At 56.0% G+C, this 21,026-nt stretch overlaps 1 protein-coding gene across 30 annotated transcripts in view; it reads right to left on the bottom strand.

Moving 5' to 3' along the window:
• Nucleotides 1-20,736, bottom strand: part of LRRFIP1 (LRR binding FLII interacting protein 1) — a 141,540-nt gene extending 120,804 nt beyond the window's left edge. For all 30 annotated transcript variants that reach the window (XM_047846516.1, XM_047846522.1, XM_047846519.1 and 27 more), the window contains exon 1: nucleotides 20,611-20,736. In XM_047846516.1, coding sequence (XP_047702472.1) covers nucleotides 20,611-20,706 — 96 coding nt within the window. In that variant the 5' untranslated portion in view covers nucleotides 20,707-20,736. The remainder of the gene's footprint in view (nucleotides 1-20,610) is intronic.
• Between the last annotated feature and the right edge of the window lie 290 nt (nucleotides 20,737-21,026).

Here is a 21,026-nt window from a genome sequence, read left to right as displayed (position 1 = left end):
CAGAGCCCCAGGGGACAGGCTCTCTTACCGGGGGCCGGTGTGACCGGGGACTTGACATTGATGCCAGTGCCCGCTCACCATCCTGAAAATCCTGGGGCCCTTCAGAATTATGGGAAATATACTCCACCAGTGCCCCGTAGGCAGAATAGCACAGCCTGGATGAGCGCACGTCTGTTCACAACGTGGTTTTCCAAATATTTTAATCTCACTGTTGAGACCCAGGGCTCAGAACAAAAAAAGAGACTCCTTTCAAAATATTAGTGCTCACTGACAACGTACTGGGTCACCCAAGAGCTCCGATGGAGAAGGACAACGAGACGAATGCTGTTTTCCTGCCAGCTATCACAGAACCCATTCTGCAGCCCGTGCATCGGGGGGTCGTTTTGACTTTCAAGTCTTTACATTTCATGAGGCTACAAGTGTCATCGTGATTCCTCTGAGGGATCTGGGCAAGGTAAACCGAAACCCTTCTGGAAAGGATTCACCACTCTCTATGTTTTATATTGAGAACATTCACGATTCACGGGAAGAGGTCAAAATACCAACACTCACAAGAGTTTGGAAGAAGTTGATTCTAGCCCACACGGACAACATGGAGGGTCCAAGCCTCCCGTGGAGGAAGTCGCTGCCGATGGGGTGGAAACAGCAAGAGAACCAGAATTGCAAGCGGAGCCTGATGATGGGACTGAATGTGTGGCCGCGGTCTTGGGGGAAATCTTGCACGGAGGAGGAGTTGCTTCTTGGGGAAGTGGTTTCTTGAGGCGGAATCTGCCGCCGGTGACGATGCCGTGAAGACTGTTGACGTGACCACAAAGGATCTGGAAGATGCATACACTGAGCTGATAGAGCCGTGGCTGTGTTTGAGAGGACGGACTCCGGTGCGAAAGATTCCTACTGTGCGTAAAATGGCATCAAACGGCATCGCGTGCCACAGAGAAATCATTTGTGAGGAGAAGTCATTCGAGGCCACAAACTCCACTGTTGTCTTATTTTGGGGAATTGCCACAGCCACCACCCTGATCAGTCAGCGGCCGTGAACTTCGAGGCAAGATACTCCTCCAGCAAGAGGATTCTAACTCGCTGAGAGCTCAGGTGACAGCAGTTTTTAGCAATAAAGTATTTAAACAACTTTTCTAATGTTTATTTATTTTTGAGAGAGAGAGAGAGCATGAACATGGAACGGGCAGAGAGAGAGACAGGGAGACACAGAATCGGAAGCAGGCTCCAGGCTCTGAGCTGTCAGCACAGAGCCCGGCGTGGGGCTCAAACTCACGAACCATGAGATCGTGACCTGAGCCAAAGTCGGATGCTCAACCGACTGAGCCACCCAGGCGCCCCGTGGACCTGTCCCTTTCTGCTGCTCCGGTGAAAGTAGGAGAAGGGCCTCTGGGAGTGGGGAAGAAGGTTTGGGGTACCCACATCCACAGCAGTGAGCAGAACACAGAAGGGTGCTAGCAAGACCCAGAGAGCCAGCCGGCGTCCCAGCAGTGAGGGAAAAAGGCAACGGCCACAGGGTTGGGTCACAATCAGGCCATGTCAGGTACCACAACACATTCAAGGGCTTCCCAATCCCTGCTGTCGGGTTCACCGGTCTCACCAAGTAATCTGGTTTTGGCATTCACACTTACAGAAGTCCACTGACGGACTTCAGGATGGGACAGGACATTTGCACAGCCTCAAAGATATCAATCTGAAATTTACTAATTATGGTGAAGGTTTCAACCTAGGATCACACATTCTTTCAGGACATGGAGCTGAAGTCCTCTGTCCGAGTGGGGCTGGACTTAGGAGGAACTCGCTTGCAGGGAACAGAGCTGGAGGGGGGGAGTACCTGTACGGTGGAGGAACCTGGCAGACCCCCCCTTAGCCCAGCGGTCCAGGTCAACACCGTCAGTGATAAGTCGTGTGCCATCATGCATCCCCCGATGTGATGTGAACAAGAGGGCACTTCACCTCCATGAAATTCTTCCCTCAAATCCATAACCTCAGTCTAACCAGGCAAATCCAGGATGAGAACATTCCACAGAACACCTATCTGCTACTTTCCAGAAGTGCCCAGGTGATGGAAGACGAGGAAAGTAGAGAAACCGTCACAGACTGCAGGAGACAAAGGGACAGCGTGACACGCTGCAACGTGGGGTCACTGCATGAATGGATCCTAGGACAGAAAAAAGACTTTGCTCAAAAAACTGGGAAACCCATACAAAGTCTGTGATTTAGTTAACGAAAAACATTGCTCAGGACAGGTTATGACTTCTCTCGAAGATCAGTCTAGCTAAACTTTCTGGGGCAAAGGCACACGTCCGCATTTCTTCATTTCAATTTCCACCTGCACACCCCTCCAACCACCTTGACCCCACCCTTCCAGATGTTTGCAGTGGCTCCTGGTGTGCACACGGCTCTCCAGAACCACGGCTCGTACGTAAGGTTAAGGTCAGGCAAAGACAGCTATTTTTGCACCTGGCAGGGTATATTAATAATACACCTAACTTCCTCCAGTCCGAACCCTGTGCCCCAACAGGGAAGCCACACAATAGAATGTTCTACAAACACGGTCCAAGTTTCTTCAGCCCCTGGGAGAGTGCCATCAACCTCAGGAGCGCTTTCCTGGACACCGTGCATGCCTTTTTAGGGCATGCCAGCTCACTGTGCTGGCAGCGGGCAGAGCAACCTAATCGCCCCCACGCCACCTGATGAAACCAAAGCCCCCTCACCTGGATCACTCAGAGATTTTTTCCAAGTGCACACATAACACGGAGAGTCAACGGAGAAACACAAGAGAGAAAAGGTCACCCAAAACAGGGAGCCGGGAAGAGGGAGCAAACGTCAGGTGACCGGGGCAGGGGCAGAAAGCCGCCTGCTTTTCCTCTCCTTCTATGTCCTATTACATGAAAGGGGACAGGGCGACTCACTGTGCTGGCCCAGATAACCGACCTGCACACTGCAGAGGCTCAACCCCTGGCCGAATTCGATCCCGCTGGCCACAGCTTTCTGGTAAATCTTCACTCACGCATAGGTGACCACTGTTGATCTCTGGACTCCTGCTCTGGCTTCAAAGTAACTGAAGGTTCACATGTTCCTGAAGTAGGGCTAACGTGACCCATCTGTCCATCCCTGCACGAACTCGCTCGCTCCCTCACCAGAACTGAGTGCGTGCTGTGTGCCCAGAGGCCGCCCCCCGGGGTGGGAGGCCACCCCAGCCTCTTGTCCGGGGAGCGGGGAGGCTCTCAGAAAGGGCATCTTCGGAGCAGCGGCCTCGCCAGCCTGAAGGTCATGATAATACTCCTCTCTGTGGCTGAAAGAACTCATCCAGTCCTCGGGCACTTGGGCAGGGAAAAGCCATAGTGCTCTAATCAGGAATATTAGCGTCAATGCTATTCTCCGGCTCTGTGATCAGACCCCCAGTGGCATCAGCTTATCTGAGGCGGACCTTCTAAGCTTGGGTGTGCGTGAGAATCACCTGGAGGGCGGGCTCACCCCCAGAGGCTCTGATTCAGGAGGGGGGACACTGAGAAGTCGCATTCTTAACGTGTTCCAAGTGGCGTGGGTACTGTGTCTGGAGGCCACGGTTTGAGGGCCGTTGATCTGAGGTGCCATCGACCACCCTCAATCCCAGCCCAACGTGCTTTGTCTTCTCAAAGTTGGTCAAGCAACGCAACACGTACTTACTTCAGAGAGGCTGTAGTGAGCATCCCCAGCTGAGGGACTGGAACCATCTAGGTGACAGGCTGACCTGAGCCCCACCCCCCATGAGGCACCGGTGGTCTTTGCACGTTTGCTGTGCAGTTAGCATCCACAGAACGCAAGAGAAGGCAGACAGCCAGAGAGAGGCCTTTACGGCAAGGCCCAAGTAAAGGTGGAAGGGTCCAGGCTCTTCTTTTGCTCTTGAGGAAAGGGTTGATCCAGTAATGCCCTTTTGTAAGGGACAGGACTCTGCACGTGCGAAGGACAGAAGCCGCTCTTGAGTCGGATGGGGTCTTGTAACACCTACACCTTTCTGGCACTTTGCAGATGGCACACGGGGCCAGACTGTAGGAAACCCGAAGCATGAAGAGATGCCAGTGAAGACTGGAGAAGGCTGGGCCCTGGCTGCTCCCCCAAGTCTGGAAGGTTAGGGGGGTCTGTGGGCGCCATGGTGATGGCGATCCTAGTCTGTTTCCTCCTCCCCTCAAGGACCTGAACGAACTGGAGGTCTGGAAGCCCAGAGGAGGGCGGCCTGCAGACACCGGTTCCAGCACTTCCCCTCCACACTGGTACCTCTCCTGACTCCCACACTAGGCTTGCACCTGTGCCCTCCCCTGCTTCTAGAAGAAAGCAGCATCACCACCAAAAAATAAATAGAGAGTGCCCTGTGTAAAGAAAAATGCACAACTCCCAGGGCCAGTGAGCATCTGCTCCAAGTTCAGGAGCAGCTACAAACCAGCCTGAAACATCCAGGTGTTAAGCATCTTTTTTGCACTTTTCTGACAACAATGCCACCGCCATCTTACATTTGCAAAGCCCTTGAGACTTCGCGTGCATTATCTCAAATACTTTCTCCCGTGTGCCCCATGTGAAGGCTGTGAGACAGGCAGCCCCTGATCCCTCCTTATAGTTAAGGAGGCCAAAGCTGAGTGTGGTTTGTCGCCAGGTACCCAAACCCACCCACTTCCTTAGTTAGGCAGCCTGGAGCCTGAAGCCTAGAGCCTGGAGCTGGAGCCTGGAGCCTGAAGCCTAGAGTCTGGAGGAAAACCTGGAGCCTAGAGCAGAGCCTGGAGCCTGGAGCCTGGAGCCTGGAGCCTGGAGGAAAGCCTGGAGTCTGGAGCAGAGCCTGGAGCCTGGAGCCTGGAGCTGGAGCAGAGCTTGGAGCCTAGAGCCTGGAGCCTGGAGCCTAGAACCTGGAGGAGAGCCTGGAACATGGAGCCTAGAGCCTGGAGCCTAGAACAGAGCCTGGAGCCTGGAGCAGAGCCTGGAACCTGGAGCCTGGAGCTTAGAGCCTAGAGCCTAGAGCCTAGAGCAGAGCCTGGAGCCTGGAGCCTAGAGCAGAGCCTGGAGCCTGGAACCTGGAGCCTGGAGCAGAGCCTGGAACCTGGAGCCTGGAGCCTAGAGCAGAGCCTAGAGCCTGGAACCTGGAGCCTGGAGCAGAGCCTGGAACCTAGAGCCTGGAGCCTGGAGCCTAGAGCCTAGAGCAGAGCCTGGAGCCTGGAGCCTAGAACAGAGCCTGGAGCCTGGAGCCTAGAGCCTAGAGTAGAGCCTGGAGCTGGAGTCTGGAGCCTAGAGTGGAGTCTGGAGCCTGGAGCCTTTAGTCTAGAGTCTGGAGGAAAGCCTGGAGCCTGGAGCCGAGCCTGGAGCCTGGAGTCTGGAGCCTAGAGTAGAGCTTAGAGCCTGGAGCCTGGAGCCTGGAGCTGGAGCCTGGAGCTTAAAGTAGGGCCTGGAGCAGAGCCTGGAGCCTGGAGCCTGGAACCTGGAGCCTGGAGGAAAGCCTGGAGCCTGGAGCCTAGAGCAGAGCCTGGAGCCTGGAGTCTGGAGCCTAGAGTAGAGCCTGGAGTCTGGAGCCTAGAGCCTAGAACCTGGAGCAGAGCCTGGAACCTGGAGCCTGGAGCCTAGAGCCTAGAGCCTGGGGTCTGGAGCTGGAGCAGAGCCTGGAACCTGGAGTCTGGAGCCTAGAGTGGAGCCTGGAGCCTGGAGCTGGAGCCTGGAACCTGGAGTCTGGAGCCTAGAGCCTAGAGCCTAGAGCCTAGAGCCTGGGGCCTGGAGCCTGGAGCCAAAACCTGGAGCAGAGCCTGGAACCTGGAGCCTAGAGCCTAGAGCCTAGAGCCTAGAGCCTGGGGCCTGGAGCTGGAGCAGAGCCTGGAACCTGGAGTCTGGAGCCTAGAGCCTAGAGCCTAGAGCCTAGAGCCTGGGGCCTGGAGCTGGAGCAGAGCCTGGAGCCTGGAGCCTAGAGCCTAGAGCAGAGCCTAGAGCTGGAGCCTGGAGCCTGCAGCTGAGGGCGGGAGCCAAGCCTCTGTCTCTCCGTCTGGATCTCTTTTAATGTGGGTGGCAGGCAAGTGGCCACTGAACACACGTGATTTGTGGCCACACCACCTTTGCCTCGTTTCAGAGGGGTGTGTAGGGGAGACATGGGGGTCCTAATGAGCGGCAGGAGTCCCTGTCCTGAGCGTCACGTGTGTATCCCTTCATCTGGTCCTCGTGACCATACATCATCACCTCCACTTTAGAGATGGGAACGCCGAGGGGCCGTGTGGATTGTCCGAGGTGGCAAAGTCAGAAAATGGGGACATCAGACCACAGACCCAGGTCTTCTGACCCAGAGTCCAACTCTGACCCTCTGTGTTGTGTTTTCTTACGGGCGTACAAAATACCTCCAATCATGGGAATCAGTAGGAAATTTTATTTCACTGGTTTCTGGGGGATTTCCCACAATACCATCCACCTTACTGAAAGCACCCATCGTGCCAAGAAACCCAAAAGCGACTAACGCAGATGTGGCTTCGGCGGCAGAGTTCAGTGTGGCCCCGGGACAGCTGTGGCCTCTTGCCGATCAAGTCTGACCAGCTTATCGATATGGAGACGGAACAATTCTATCTCCTGACCTACGGTGACAGCTGATGAGGTTTCGGGATTTAGGGGGTTATCCGTGAAAGCCAGTCTATGTAATCCACACATGGATCCTGACAGAGGCACACCCAACTACCTGCAGAAAAAGACCACATCCACAGGTTTTCGTATTAGTGAGGAGAGCAGTCCCACCACACCGCCGAGGAATTCTTGTTTGAGCTTCGACCGAGTTCATTCAGGAGGTGGTTCCTGAGTGACTCCTGGAGGCCGGGTTTGGGGGTCCCCCAGAGATGGGGCCTGGTGCAGCCCCCTGAGAGCACATCGTCTGATGGGGAGACTAGAGCCGCTAAAAGGAAACAGCGACCCAGGGGACGAGTGTGACAGGAGGAGTGGGGGGCACTAGGTGCACATCTCGGGCCCGGGGCGGGAGCCGCACAGGCCGCGAGGCTTCTCAGGAGGAGGGGGAGGTGAGGGGGAGCGTATTGAGCACTGGCTGGGGAGGCCCCTTCTCAGGAGCCCCCCACTGACCCCTGTCTTCGTCCTACAGACGAGGAATTAAAGCTTCCAGACAGCAAGGACCACGTCCCAGACCCGGCGAGCCACAGAGCTGCCCCTAAAGAAAAAAACCATCCACAGAGAACACGGCACGGGCCTAAGGAAGGAAGCCTGACCCTGTCTATGAAGTCCTCCTGGGGCCGGGTGTATCTTCACTCGGAATAACTCAAAAATTTTAAGGAGCTGGATACAAAACTGAATAAACAGAATTAATCATAACTACACAAGCGATGGCATTTATTACGTGCGTCAAAAAAGGGACAACGGGCCCCCGATGGCGTCACGTGTGCTAAGCCCCGTGTCAGCAAAGCAAGACTCAGCACCCGACTGAACTGTGGTTCCGGCCTCTGTCGGGGGCGTAGCCTCAGCTGGTGGTGGTAGCTCAGCACTGGGAAGTGACCTGCCGGAAGGATCCCTGCCGCCTCCACGCGAAGGCGGCCTTGCCTGAGACAATCCGGTCTCTTTCCCAGAGACTTCCTTTTCCCGCCCCTTCTGCCTAGACAAACCGGCTTTGTTCAGCTCTTCAGAGCTCCTTTCTACTTGCAGAGGGTGCTGCCCATTCATGAACGGTAGCATGAAGCTGGTTAGATCTTCAAACGACTCAGTCGGATTTTTTTTTAACTTAAGTTTGTTTATTTTCGAGACAGAGAGAGAGACAGAGACAGAGACAGAGCACAAGTGGGGGAGGGGCAGAGAGAGAGGGAGACACGGAATCCGAAGCAGGCTCCGGGCTCCGAGCTGTCAGCACGGAGCCCGATGTGGGGCTCGAGCCCATAAACCCCAAGATCATGACCTGAGCCAAAGTCGGATGCTTGGCAGACTGAGCCACCTGGGGGCTCCCCCCCTTACAACTTTGCCACGTGATGTCATTTTAACAGGTCAGTAACTGGATGGTCTGGGGTCCGGCCTGCCAGTGTGCCAGGCGGTGCACGCGCTCTGTTTACCACTCAGTATAATTATGAACGACCGCGTCCCATTCGGGGAAAGTTGCAAAAATCTTTATGAAAGAAAAAATACACTAAAGTAGTGACACTGTTCAAACCAAACCAAAAAAAAAAAAAAAAAAAAAAAAAACCAAACCCAAAAAACAAAAACAAAACAAAACAAAAACAAACCACACACTAAATATCCATGTGGAAGAGACCTATGAAGCCGAAAGGAATCCTAACGCTGAATTTTCAGTTGGCGAGAGCGACAGCTTACCGTGTCTTCCTTCACAAATCGTACGTGACAGTGGAGGCCGGAGGTCTAAGCCACGGAGGGGAATATGACCGACAGAGAACATTAACATGTAATACTCCGGCCTCACCCCTGTAGCCTGAGGGTCCCTGCACGCCCTCAGGTCAAGGGAATGGAGAGGGCAGAGGGCGGAAGAGTGTTGGGACGCTGCCGATTTTCTGTCCCCGGGAGAAGAATGGAGACACACAGGCTGCAGGGCGCTTTCTCAAGAACAAGGGTCGTGCTGGGCGCAGCCATGGCACCAGGGCACCAGGCTGGGACCCTGCACAGGACCACAGTCTAGGGATCTAGTTGAAGGAGTTCGGCTGCGAACAGCGAAGCAACGTGCCTTTTAGGAGACGCGGGGACAGGGGCGCCTGGGTGGCTCAGTCGGTGGAGGAGGTGCGGGGACAATTGTAACCCCGTGGAAATGTGCTGTGGCTGGTCCTCCTGCTGCCCCCCCGGCCCCCTTCTCCAGGGGGACCCTGGTGGGCCACCGGCACCGCCCCCGCCGGCAAGGCTGAGGTGTGGTCTCCCCCGTCCCTCCTCCTGCAGCACACCTGGGATTTCGAGTGAGGGAGCCGTGCAGGCAGGTGCACTCGGGAGGTCTGGCTCTCACGGGACCATGTGGCCACGCGGGCTCCCCGTCGTCTGGGGGCCCCGGGCTGGACGGGAGCGTCATCCCAGGCCCGGCCACTTCCTGTCCTGATGCCCCTCCCAGGCTGCTCTCCTCCTCCCGGCCAGCGGGCACCCACGGAAATGCCACCCTGAGGTGACAGGACGACAGCAGACTCACTGGAGCAAAGGCCTGGCTCTGCGTCCAGGCAGCTCCTGGCAGCGACGCCCCCGTCCTCAGTCTCCCCAGCACGAAGCCAGCAGGCACGAGGCAGAGCCAGTGCGGGACGTGACCCCCAATGGCCGGAACGCCGGCCCTGGTGCTGCGCGACCTCTGGGCCCGGCGGCTCTCAGCAGCGGCCTTGTGGACACCACGCCATCCCTGGCGCGCCTGAGCCATGGCCTCGGGCCTTTTCCTGGAGGGAAAGGCAAGTCTCGGCTGCCCCAGCCGACTCAATTCCTGCATCCCCGCTCCGTGGCCCAGCGGAGCGAGGCTTGACGTGACCCGTGTTGGCCTGAAGCATACCCGAGGTTGGCGGGAAAAGGGATCTCCGATGGGCAGAAAGGAGCCACTCGGCCCTGTAGGATTTTTCACTCAAAAGATCGCTCTCACCAGCTCCCACCTTCATGCCAACCCATCTTCCCTGGGGAGCAAGAAGTTCCTGCCGAAGGAGGAGAGAATTCAAGGTCTGTTCCAGTGCCCGCCTTGTAGACTCTCCACACCCTCCCGGCCCCCGCACCCACTCGAGCGCACTCTGGAACACGGCGAAGAGTCACCGAATTTGCAGCTGATGTCCCAGCTTCCTGAGTCTGCAGCTGCTCCCAGGACCTTCCACCCGGGCCCTCCAGGGCATGATGCACCTGCTGACTTCCGGGAGCAGGAGATGGGGAAACTGGGCACAGAGGAGGGGTGGGCCAGCCCGTGTTCCCTGCCCCCACGGAGCAACGGGGCCCAGGGTCAGGGCTGAGCGAAGGTCGGGTTTGCGGGGCCGAGGCGAGCGGGGCTCAGCTCAGCCACGGAGCCGGGGCACCTGCCAACGTCTGGGCCACTTTGTTTGTCACCCGGGGGAAAAGCCAGGGATGCTGTTAAATCTACAACACACAGGGCAGTCTTTCCCCCAGCAGAGAGCTGTTCCCCGAATGTCTGAATGTCTGCAGTGCGGAGGCCGGGAAACCCCTTACAAGAAAAGTAAGAGAAAGAATGTGAGAAACCGAGACGACAGGGGAGGGCCGTGAGGCCACCGCTTCATGTGACAAATGGGCAGGTAACTGAGTGGCTCCTGAGAGGTCAGGTAAGCCTGGAGATACACCACGCGGGACAAGGCCAGGTGGGGTGGCCATGGTCTCCAGCGTGGGGACCGCGGCCCCGAGGAGTCGCTGCCCGACAGCCTGGAAAGTCTGCTGGCATCTTGCTCTTAATCCTCAAATTCAAGGCCAAGAAGCAAAAACGCTGCTGAAAACAGAGGGTCCTTTGCGTCCCCCTGGTCAGCTGCACACGTGCTCTAGATTCTACGGGAGCCGCAGGGTCGTGGCGCTGAAGACACGTGTGTCGCTGAAGTGGCCGATGTCTGTGCGCTCACTCAGAGTCACCAACCAGCCCCAGGGCCGTCGTTGACCCTGCACGCGGGGACCCGCCTTCCTGGGGTTTCCGTTCCTACGGTCTGCTCTCCCTCCTCTCGGCCGCCTCCTGGGAAGGGGGTGCTGCACCCCCGCCCCTGGAAGAACGGTTCTGGACACGTCCTGGCCAGTCAAGTGCCCCCACTGTCTCTTTCCGGAGGTGGACACAGCCACCAGAAGGCAGAAAACCACCGGGGCTCAGTTAGCGCCCACCGTGTACCAGGCCACCTGCCCTGCATTTCCCGGGCACAACTCGTGACTCTAACCATGGGGCTCAGATGTGATAAGCTGTCTGCGGTCCCCCAACTTACGAAGGCTGATGGTGCTCCCTTCCATGGAGACACCCGTCCGTGGAGTGTCCATGGAGACTTCCGTCCATGGAGACACCGTCCATGGAGACTTCCGGCGGTCGGCCGGTCCTGCCCCCACGCCCCCGGTACGCTCCTCCTCGGTGCCTGGCCACGAGGAGTGACGGACGGAGCCCTGTTCTGCATTACGGAACACACCTCTATCACGCTGTATTACAACAGAGAATAAATCACTGCTCTGAACCTCTGCTGCCAATCTGGTGGCCACTAGCCGCGGTGGCTACTGAAATGCAAACGAATTAAAATTAAGTAACACTTAAGATGCAGTTCCTCACTGGCACGGGCCACATTTCAGGTGCTCAGCTGCCACACGGGGCTAGAGTCCACCACGTACACAGCACGGAGACGGAGCGCTGCCCTCGCTGCGGAAAGTCCTAGCAACCAGCCCTGCTCTGGATGGTGTTAAAATACACCTGGGGTAACTTAAAGCAGTATCCTAGGGCATCCAGGGTAGAGACACAACAGATGTTCAGTCAGCATGGAAACTGAATCTTTCTGTCAACCTGGAAACGTCCGCGTCTTCCCCTATGCCTAAGAGATTTCATAAAAGAAAGTGAAAAAGAAAATTAAGTCAAGGATGATGGCTTAAAAAAATAGATAAACTTATGAGATGGAGCTTAAGAGCAAAACAAAACGTTAGATCCTGTAGGTTTCTATCATCACGACCACGGTGTGATTTTTCATTTACTCCCCCAAGCCAAGAAGTGGGTGGAAGCATTGCAATGCAATACTCCAGGGGAGGCCCTGAGCAGCTCTGGCTCTTACGTACTTGCTGATCCAAGAGTTTACCCACTGCCAAGACCGTATCACATTCTGCCTACCTAAACTCTCCAGGTATCTCATAGTTGTTTCATGGCTCAGATTTTAGAGAGTGTTCCAAACAAGTAAGTGAATTATCCTTGACGGGTAAAGCTATGAAAATTTTATTTCTATAACTCCCTTGTTTGCTCACCTAATTTGATACCTTATTCAACTCTCAGTAAAAGAATATCATAATGACCAGTTCCCTTGTCCAGGCTGTAGGGACATTAGAGATTACTCTGTTCTGTTATAAATCTCGGATTAATTTTCAACGTTCTTCTCAATCCTTAATCAAAATCAAAACTCTACCTATAGGAACCAACTTAGGGAGGTCTGGTTTGATAGCATTAGGCAACATTTCCTTCCAATACTGACACTGTCCAGGGCACTGGCCTTGCAGACCAGGGACCTGAGCTCCAATCCAGGCTGTGTGCCTGTGCCCTGAGGAGCTACTTAATGCCCAGTGTCAGCACTTCAGCCACCCCACTGCACCCCCAATGGTGTCCTGGTCCCATCTTGTGCCACGTCACCTCCTGGCCTTTGCCCAAATTGTTCTCATAATGTTTTAGTGCCTCATTCTCGGAGTGAGTGGATAGCCAAGGATCACCACACATCTGCAAGAGGCTTTAAGATAAAAGAGGCTGCAACAAAGGACAAAAAGAAACAGACCATAACACAGCGGACAAAAAAAAGAAAAAAAGTTTTGGGGAAAACAACAATAACAAATTAATATCCTCAGAATGACAAGAAAAGGTGCTACATTTGAGAGTCAGAGACAATGCCATAAAAAGGGAACCAAGAATAACAGCCCACAAAAAAAAAACCCACCTTTTTGAAATGAAATATAGAATAGATAAGTCCAGTAGAAGGAGTGGAAGAATACAGTTGAGTAATCTCCCACAAAGTATCGCCAAGAGAAAAAAGCTAGAGAATGGGAACGAAAAGGAAGTTATTCTCAACAAAGGAGCTGCTGTAAAAGAGACAGAGGAAACGATGGAGAAGGGAAAATTCAGAACATTCCCCAGAATTTTAGGATACATGTTTTTCAGATCCAACGAACCCAATGAATGCTCAATATGTGGGGGGCAGGGGGATCCAGAACGCTAAAGATCAAGAGAAGGTTCTAAAAGCTTCTAGAGAGTAAAAGCAGAGATCATACAAGATACTGAAAATACACAACGCATCAAAATTCTCAAAGCAATCCTGAAAGCTGGAATAAAATGGGAAAAAATTCTTAAATTATGGTAGAAAATAGCTTTTAATTTTACTTTCTTAGGAACTATTAGTTTAGTTCATTGAAGAGGCAAGGCAGTCACGTGGTTCCATGTCCAAAGCGTATGAAAAGTAACACTTGATAAATCTGCTTCCACTCACATCCACACTCCATTTGCTCTGCAGGCTTTTTTCACCCAAATGCGGAGGAATCCCCACCCTTCTCACATAAGGGACTGCGTGCTATTTTCGCTTTCTGCACATTGCTTCTTTCAGTTAACAATGCATGCTGGAAATAATTTCAAAGAATACATAGAGATCTTTGTCATTCTTTGGAGAATTATTTTTAACCTAGAACTCTACAGCCAGCCAAACTATCAGTCGAGTATGAGGGTAGAATAGTCCTTTTCGGACACGCGGACGCTTAGGAAGGGCCACCAAAGGACGAAGGACGCGTTCCAGCAAAATGAGATAGTAATGCAAGGAAGAAGACGATACAGAATCTGGCAAAGAGGGATCCAACAACAACTGAACAGTGGCAAGAGAAACGCAAAGAGTCGTGGTCAAGGGACATGACCAACAAGTCCTGAGAGCGCCCGGAGCAGACTAGGGGAGTGGACAGACATCTGGGGGAGGGGGTCGAGTCCCAGAAGAGAGAATGAAGGGGAAATGGTAGATGGTCTGGTTTGTTGAATCACACAGGAAATAGTATTGTGAGGGGCTCTGTCGAAAAGGTGTTGAAGAACTGGCTACGACAGACACGTAGACAGAAACGCAATTGAAAAAACCAAAAAAACAAATCATTAACTCCAGAAAAGGCAGAAAGCTGTCCAAGGACAGAAACGTTACAGCGCCACATGGTGCGTGACATCACCGTCACCACCAGCCTCTCCTGCACCCGGGGCTCGTGCTGAGTGAGGTCTTCTCACGAAATAGCTCCTCTGCCCTCTTAAACCCCTTGCGGGAAGTGCACTTGAAACTTTCCCACCTTATGTGCGGGGCACCTGGGCCACAAGGTGAAGTAACCACGGAGCACGTGGCAGGGCCAGGACTCGAGCCCAGGAATCTGACCCCAGTCGCATTATCCTCTTTAGCAGTCCGTTGTCCTACGACATAACCCGAACACGACAATTGTGGTGTGACAATGTGGAGGGAGGAGAGCGGGGCCCAACCCCCCTCTCCCCCCGAGCCAGGAAGCCGGCACTTAGTGTCCACGCTTGGAAAATCGATAGAGTGCACACGTGTATTATTTATAGACACGGAGCTAATCGCCAGATCATTCAGGGTCTTGTCAGGCCATTGAGAACTTGGCCTTGATGGGGTGATATGAGAAGCCGTTGGAGAGTTTTAATTAGAGAAGTGACATGATCTGACATATTTTAAAAGGATCACCCAGCTGCTGTGTGGAGAATGGCCTGAGAATGTGGGACACGGGTAAAACATAGATTACCTTCAATAAACACGACGTTTTAGGAGTCGAGACAATGCAAAAGGATGGGGCGAGGGGTAGCCGGGGGAGAAGAGTACCAACCCTCCCGTGAAATGTCACGCCTGGTGGCCAGAGGTCAGCTGGGGACAAGAGTCCCAGAGATGGGAAGCGAGTGGGTGTGACTTCAGGACACCATGGGCAACGGGGCCTTGGCTGGAGCCGAGACATCGATCCAGGAAGTGGGGGCAGCCTGGGGGTCGAACTGGCACCTTCCTGGTTACTTGGGCCGGTCCCTTAGCACCTCTGAGTCTGTCTCTGTCAAACAGAGACATACTCTAAACTCTGCTCCTGGGGTTTGATGTAACTATGGGGGAAGCTTCTGGGAGCATCTAGCAGCCCGCAGGCCTCACAAGCCACCTCCGCTCCCACCTCCGCCCTTCCCAATCCTGTTCCCTGACGAGGCGCACAATCCACAGCCTCGGCTGGAACCCGGGTCCCCTGATTTCCCACCCGCCGGGCCATCTCTGTGTGTCACCCACATACAAGTCGCAGCCCCTAAGCGGGACGCCGGTGAATCACGAGAGTCGCCCAGAAAAGGGAGAGGGAGACAGCTGGCTCTCTGACAGAAATAGCTGTGGGGCGGGGCCCGCAAGCCATCGGGGACCCGCAGGCCGGTCCACAGCTGAGTTCCTGATCCCACGTCCAACCGGAACCATCTCGTTGGGACTCACCGAGACAGGCCACGGTCACGGGCTCAGTGTGTGCACCCCCTGACGGCCCAGACTTGGTGATGAAAATCCCCCCGGACGCCTGTCTTGTCACATTCCTGATGCCCTCTGCTGACACACGGGGATGTGCGTGTCTGTCTCAGGAAGAAGAGCCCCGGAAGGGTCTGGGGTTACTTCTCAGCGGCCGCGTTAGAATTGGGGGTTCTTCCCGCGGGACAGCCTGTGCCGTGCCGGGCATCCGACCCCCTCGCCCCTTCCCACCCCCTGGAAGAAGGGGGCATGACAATGTCACCTGGGAAAAAGGCATGAGGGTGACAGTTCAAACGACAGGAAACAGGCTGTAGCAACAAGACCACGTTCGGGTAAATGCTGGGCTCGGTGTGGTCTCACCTGAGGGCAGGGGAGCGGAGCAAGGGGCCAGGGGTGTGTATCAGGCCCGCTGGGCTCACTCCCGGACAGCACGGGCCCAGAGGAGCCAGAGGGAGGTGAGGCCCCAAACTGAGCCCGATTTCCAGGACCGTTCTGAAAAAGAACTTGTGTGCCCAACCCCCAGCTTGGCTTGAGGCTGGAGGAGAAAAGAGACAGGGTCCCTCAAGACAAGCGGACTTAGGAAGGCTATTTGGGGAAGCAAGGGGTGAGGGGGGCTGAGCAGTAAACTGAAAGGAGGATTTAGGATGAGAATATCCTGCATTTACAGAACTACCCAGAATGAAGCCCGGGGTTGTCCTAAACTGGGGTCCCCGGAAGCAGAGCCTGAGGCAGGGATTTGCATGCAGGTATGTATCCACAGGCAGCAGAAGAGGGGTGAGGGGAGCTGCGGGGCAGGGGCAGGAGGAGGCCTCCGCGGGAGTGTGCCCTCAGCCCCGTCCCACGGGGAGCTCTGGAGCAGAGTTAGCTCCACCTTGTAGCAAGGGGAGGGGACACTGACACCCTCGGTCAACAGCTGCAGCTGCCCCAGGGGTGGGGGGTGTCATACCCCCACCCCCACAGTGACTCCTATGTGGTCAGGGGCACCTTTCTAGTGAAGGGGCAGCTGTGAACCCCCAGGAGCCACACTCACAGGCCAGGGAGTCAACACCCCCCCCCCGCCCCCGATAAGAGGGATCTGAGCCCCTGTAGGCATCGTGTGCCCAAGGGTCAGTCTCAGAGAAGAGGCTCTGGGGACAGTCAAGGAGAGGGCACCGTGCTGTGAGTGAGGAAAAGAAGGGGACAAGGGTCTGTGTGGCCGCAGGGGGATGACTCATTCACCGCCTTGGTGAAAGGGCCCCCAACTCCATTTCTCATACAGCTTGCCTGTGATTTTTTTTTTTAATTTTTTTTTCAACGTTTTTTTATTTATTTTTGGGACAGAGAGAGACAGAGCATGAACGGGGGAGGGGCAGAGAGAGAGGGAGACACAGAATCTGAAGCAGGCTCCAGGCTCTGAGCCATCAGCCCAGAGCCTGACGCGGGGCTCGAACCCACGGACTGCGAGATCGTGACCTGGCTGAAGTCGGACGCTTAACCGACTGAGCCACCCAGGCGCCCCTTGCCTGTGATTTTTAAAAACCTTTCTTTCAATGTTTATTTATTTTTGAGAGACAGAGAGAGGGAGAGACAGAGACAGAGACAGAGCTTGAGCGGGGGAGGGCAGAGAGAGAGGGAGACCCAGAATCCGAAGCAGGCTCCAGGCTCCGAGCCGTCAGCACAGGGCCCGACGTGGGGCTTGAACTCGTGAACCACGAGATCACGACCCGAGCCGAAGTCGGACACTCTGCCGGCTGAGCCCCGCAGGCGCCCCGATTTCCTTTTTCAATTTTTCTGTTGCTGTTATTCTCCTTTCGAGAGGATACTCTGAATTGCCCCAGGCACCTGGAGAGCAGTACCCTCTCACTCAGCGGCAGGGCGCCGGATGAGAATTTGGGATGCTACCAAAAGCCTTGAGCAGAATGTGAAACGCGGTAGGAGAGAAAAATAGAACTGCTTTCAAAACACCTTTCCCCAGGGTGTGAGAAGCACTGTTCCCACCCTCAGTGGCGATCAGTGTCTCAAAGTGCTTCCTGGACCTTTTTCCTGACAACATCTTGCCCGAGGTCCACGTCAGGGACAAGCTAGTCGTGCTAATGCATCCACAGTGTTCAAAAGCTACAACTCCATTTACTAGAAACCCGCCTCGGCTGAAACCATAATGTATCTGAAACAGGAGTATGTCAACTGGCCCTGTGTCAGGTCACTGCTTCCGGCACGTACCCAGGACGGTCCCAACCCCTCGGCCGACCGGGCCCTGCCTGCCCGCTCTCCTTCCCGCACGGTGACCCTGCCAGTGGGCCTCAGGTCACCTCGGCCCAGAATGCTCCTTTTTCTCCAGAGGGCACATTCCTGGACACCCGGCCCACGTCCACCCACCCCCTGCCACCCGCTTAAACCCTCTCCAGTGTTCACTCAGGCCCCCTCGCCTCCCCAAGTGCTTCAGAGGCAGCCAACGTCCCCCGTTGCCAGGATGGGCCTGACGGGTCCTAAGGGAGGACTCCCCCCCGCCCCACACACCCACGCACAGAGACTAGTGTGGGCTGCTGAGTCAACAGTCTTGGTCACAGTTTGGCTCAGGAGCAGCCAGGGAGCCACGTGGAGATATGTCACGGAAGATGCTTCTAGATCTCAGGAGAGAGACCGGGTGTGCGCTCATGGGAGGTGGGGGGTGGGGAGGGGGATAGTCTGGGAACACGGCAGCCAGTCTGCCAGGAGCAAGAGCCTGGAGATGAGGCCATCCGGAAGAGGACAGCCCAGCCTCGAGGTGCTGTGGAGACAAGGGGCCACTGGTGGGGCTGGCCAGGAGTCCATACCGCAGCCAGTATGTTTCTTCTTGCGTAGGCCAGTCCAGGTCAGGGTTTCTGTCACTTCCAGAAAAACCTCAAAATGCCATTTCCTCCAGGAAGCCGCCTCTGATTGCCATCCCTAGTCCCATCAGTAAACTGGAACTCTCATTTCCAGACTTTCAGTGCACAATATCCATGCCCTTGTAACGTCAGCTCTCTCCTGTCTTCTGTTAGAGTTATTGCTCTACAGGTCAGGCCCCTTTCTGACCCAATTCTTTTTTTTTTTTTTTAACGTTTTATCTATTTTTGAGACAGAGAGAGACAAAGCATGAACGGGGGAGGGGCAGAGAGAGAGGGAGACACAGAATCGGAAGCAGGCTCCAGGCTCTGAGCCATCAGCCCAGAGCCCGACGCGGGGCTCGAACTCACAGACCGCGAGATCGTGACCTGAGCTGAAGTCGGACGCTTAACCGACTGAGCCACCCAGGCGCCCCATCTGACCCAATTCTTCGAGGGCAATTCCCTTCAGGTCCATCCCTGAGTCCTACTCTCCCTGGGACAGAAGTCTGGAGAGCATGGCACGTATCTGCTGAATCGATGAGCAAATAAGAAGGAGCCAAACTTACGACACTTTTGTTAACTTTTAGCGCAAGTCTCAAGAACTCCGTGGTGAACAGATACTTGCCATTTGAATCCCGGTTTTAATTTCCACAGTTGGGCCCTAGAATTCAATTTGTAGCAAAACAGAAAACGTAGCACCTGCTTCTCCCAACATTACAGATACATGCCACTCAGCACTTGTAACAGCCCCATCTGTGGCTTTAATGGGAGGATAGGTGGGAAGATCTCACATTGACCTAGTTACTCACAAACAGCCAAAGCGGATTTCTTCTCCCCATTTCAGAGACGAGAAGACAGAGGCTGAAAGGGGTTGAGTAACTCACTTCCCTGGGATCACATAGCTCCTCCGGGGGGGAGGTGTGTGCAGGTTCACAGCCCAGGTCTGACTCCCAGGCCTGAACCTGTCACTGCCATCTGCATCTCCCCGGCTGGGGGGCAGGACCACGGGTTCCCGGTCCTCAGGACCTCAAGGGTGTCAACCCAGGGAGCATCCCCAGCCTTTCCTTCCAAACCAAAGCAGCAGATACCAGGCAGACCTAGCGAGCGCTCAGTCTTCTGTTCCTTTGTCCATAAGCAGCCACGGAAAGACAAGGCCGAGACCACCAGTCCCCCCTGGCCTCCCAGAGAACACTTGCTTGGTCTTTCGGTCAAATACACACATAAGTGACACTCCTCACAGCAGTGGGGATTATATTCAGGCTACTACTTTTGGCCAACGTCTTTATTTAGCCGAACGTACTTTAAGCTCCTGGTACTTCTTTTGTTTGTTAATTAATGCAACACACTCAGGAGCTTGTACCACACGCCTGACTCTGTGCGGAGCTCGGGGGATACAAAAGGGAGTGAGATACGGCCTGCCTGTGTGTCACCTCCTACAGGGAGAACAAATTATGCCGAGGCGAAGTGACCACCACACCAGGTGCAGGGAGGCAAGAGCGACAGGAGCCTGGGGGAGGCAGGGAGACTTCTGCCTGTCGTGATCTGGGTGGGCTCACAGAGGACACAGATCTCCAGTGGGTTTTCAGGCATGAAGAGGAGTTTGCCCGGAAAGCCCTTTTCCTTTTCACACAGAGGAAAACCAAAGTCTTTATCCATTTCGGTATTCAACCAACACCGCTGGATAGCCACGTGCCCGTCAACGCCAAATCGGGTATTTGCAAACCGAAAACACCTAAGAACGGGTCATAGAGCAGACCTCAGTGAACAGCTCACAGAGGCAACCAGAGCCTGCAGCCTGAGTGGCTTGGGAGTTTTTCCACGTGAGGCCAGTGCTGTGCAGACTAAGTCCACATCCTAACCGAACCGAACCCTTGGGAGGGAGTACATGAGTGGGGGATGAACTGTACCTGCATATAGTCTTCGTAGTTAGCATTTACACGGGACACAATCCCCAGGTAGCAAGTTTCTTTGTCACCGGGGCCCAGGGAACGGGCCCCCTTCCCCAGGGAGCTGCCACGGCCCATCTGCCCTGCAACTTTCCAGTGTCATTGGTTAGTTTAACCTAAAGGTTGGACGGTTGGGGGGAACGGCGGGGGCGGGGACAGGCACACAGCGCCCCTTCATTTGCCACGCTTAAAGTTCATCGCCAGCCGTTCCAATAAACTGCCCAGGAAACTTGGAGGAAAACCTCTCCGTGCGCCTGGACCCGCTTTCGGGCTCGGTCCAGAGACAAGATTCACAGAAACCACGCTCATGCCCGAGCTGCACCTGCGTGTCAATCGACGGCCAGTGGTCTTGGACATGAACCAGGCCCTTTCGCCAGGGCCATGTGGCCTCCGGGGACCGTCCACCGGCCTCCGGGGTCGGCCCGCTCCACCCCCACGAGGCCGCGCGACCGAGCGGGGCGCTCGCTCCCCGACCCCGCGGGCCCGGGCGGTGGGGAGGGTCCTGAGCCGCCGGCCCCAGCGCCGCTCCCCGAGGGGCACCGCGGCCCCGGGCGTGGGGGAGGGGTCGGCGTCGCCGGTTCGTCCCCGGGGCCGGAGGACCCGCGCCCGGCCCGCGCCGCCGCGGACGGACCGAGCGACCCACCGACCGGGGCGCGACCGCCGCGGAGGCGCCCCCGGCCGCCCCCGGCCGCCCCCGGCCCCCGGCCCCCGGCCCCCCCGGCCGCCTACCTCGCGCGCGATCTGGTTCAGCGCGTCGTCCTCCGCCGTCAGCCGCTCCCGGTTGGGGAGCCGCTTGCGCCCCGAGCCCTGCGTGCCCATGTCCATCGGCCGCGCCGCCCGCTGCCGCCGCTCGCGCCCCTCTCGGGCCGGCCCCGCTCCGCCCCTCCCTCCGCCGCGGCGTCATGGCGTCAGCGGGCGCGGGCCGGGGACGCGGGGACACGCCGGAGGGGGGCACACGGGGGCCGGGGGCGCGGGGACACGCCGGAGGAGGGGGGGGACACGCCGGAGGGGAGGGACACGGGGGCCGGGGGCGCGGGGACACGCCGGAGGAGGGGGGGACACGCCGGAGGGGAGGGACACGGGGCCCGGGGGCGCGGGGACACGCCGGAGGAGGGGGGGACACGCCGGAGGGGAGGGACACGGGG

This window comes from Prionailurus viverrinus, unplaced genomic scaffold, assembly GCF_022837055.1.
Source record: "Prionailurus viverrinus isolate Anna unplaced genomic scaffold, UM_Priviv_1.0 scaffold_39, whole genome shotgun sequence".
Taxonomy (NCBI): Eukaryota; Metazoa; Chordata; class Mammalia; order Carnivora; family Felidae; genus Prionailurus; species Prionailurus viverrinus.
This window is presented reverse-complemented; position numbering and strand designations above follow the sequence as displayed.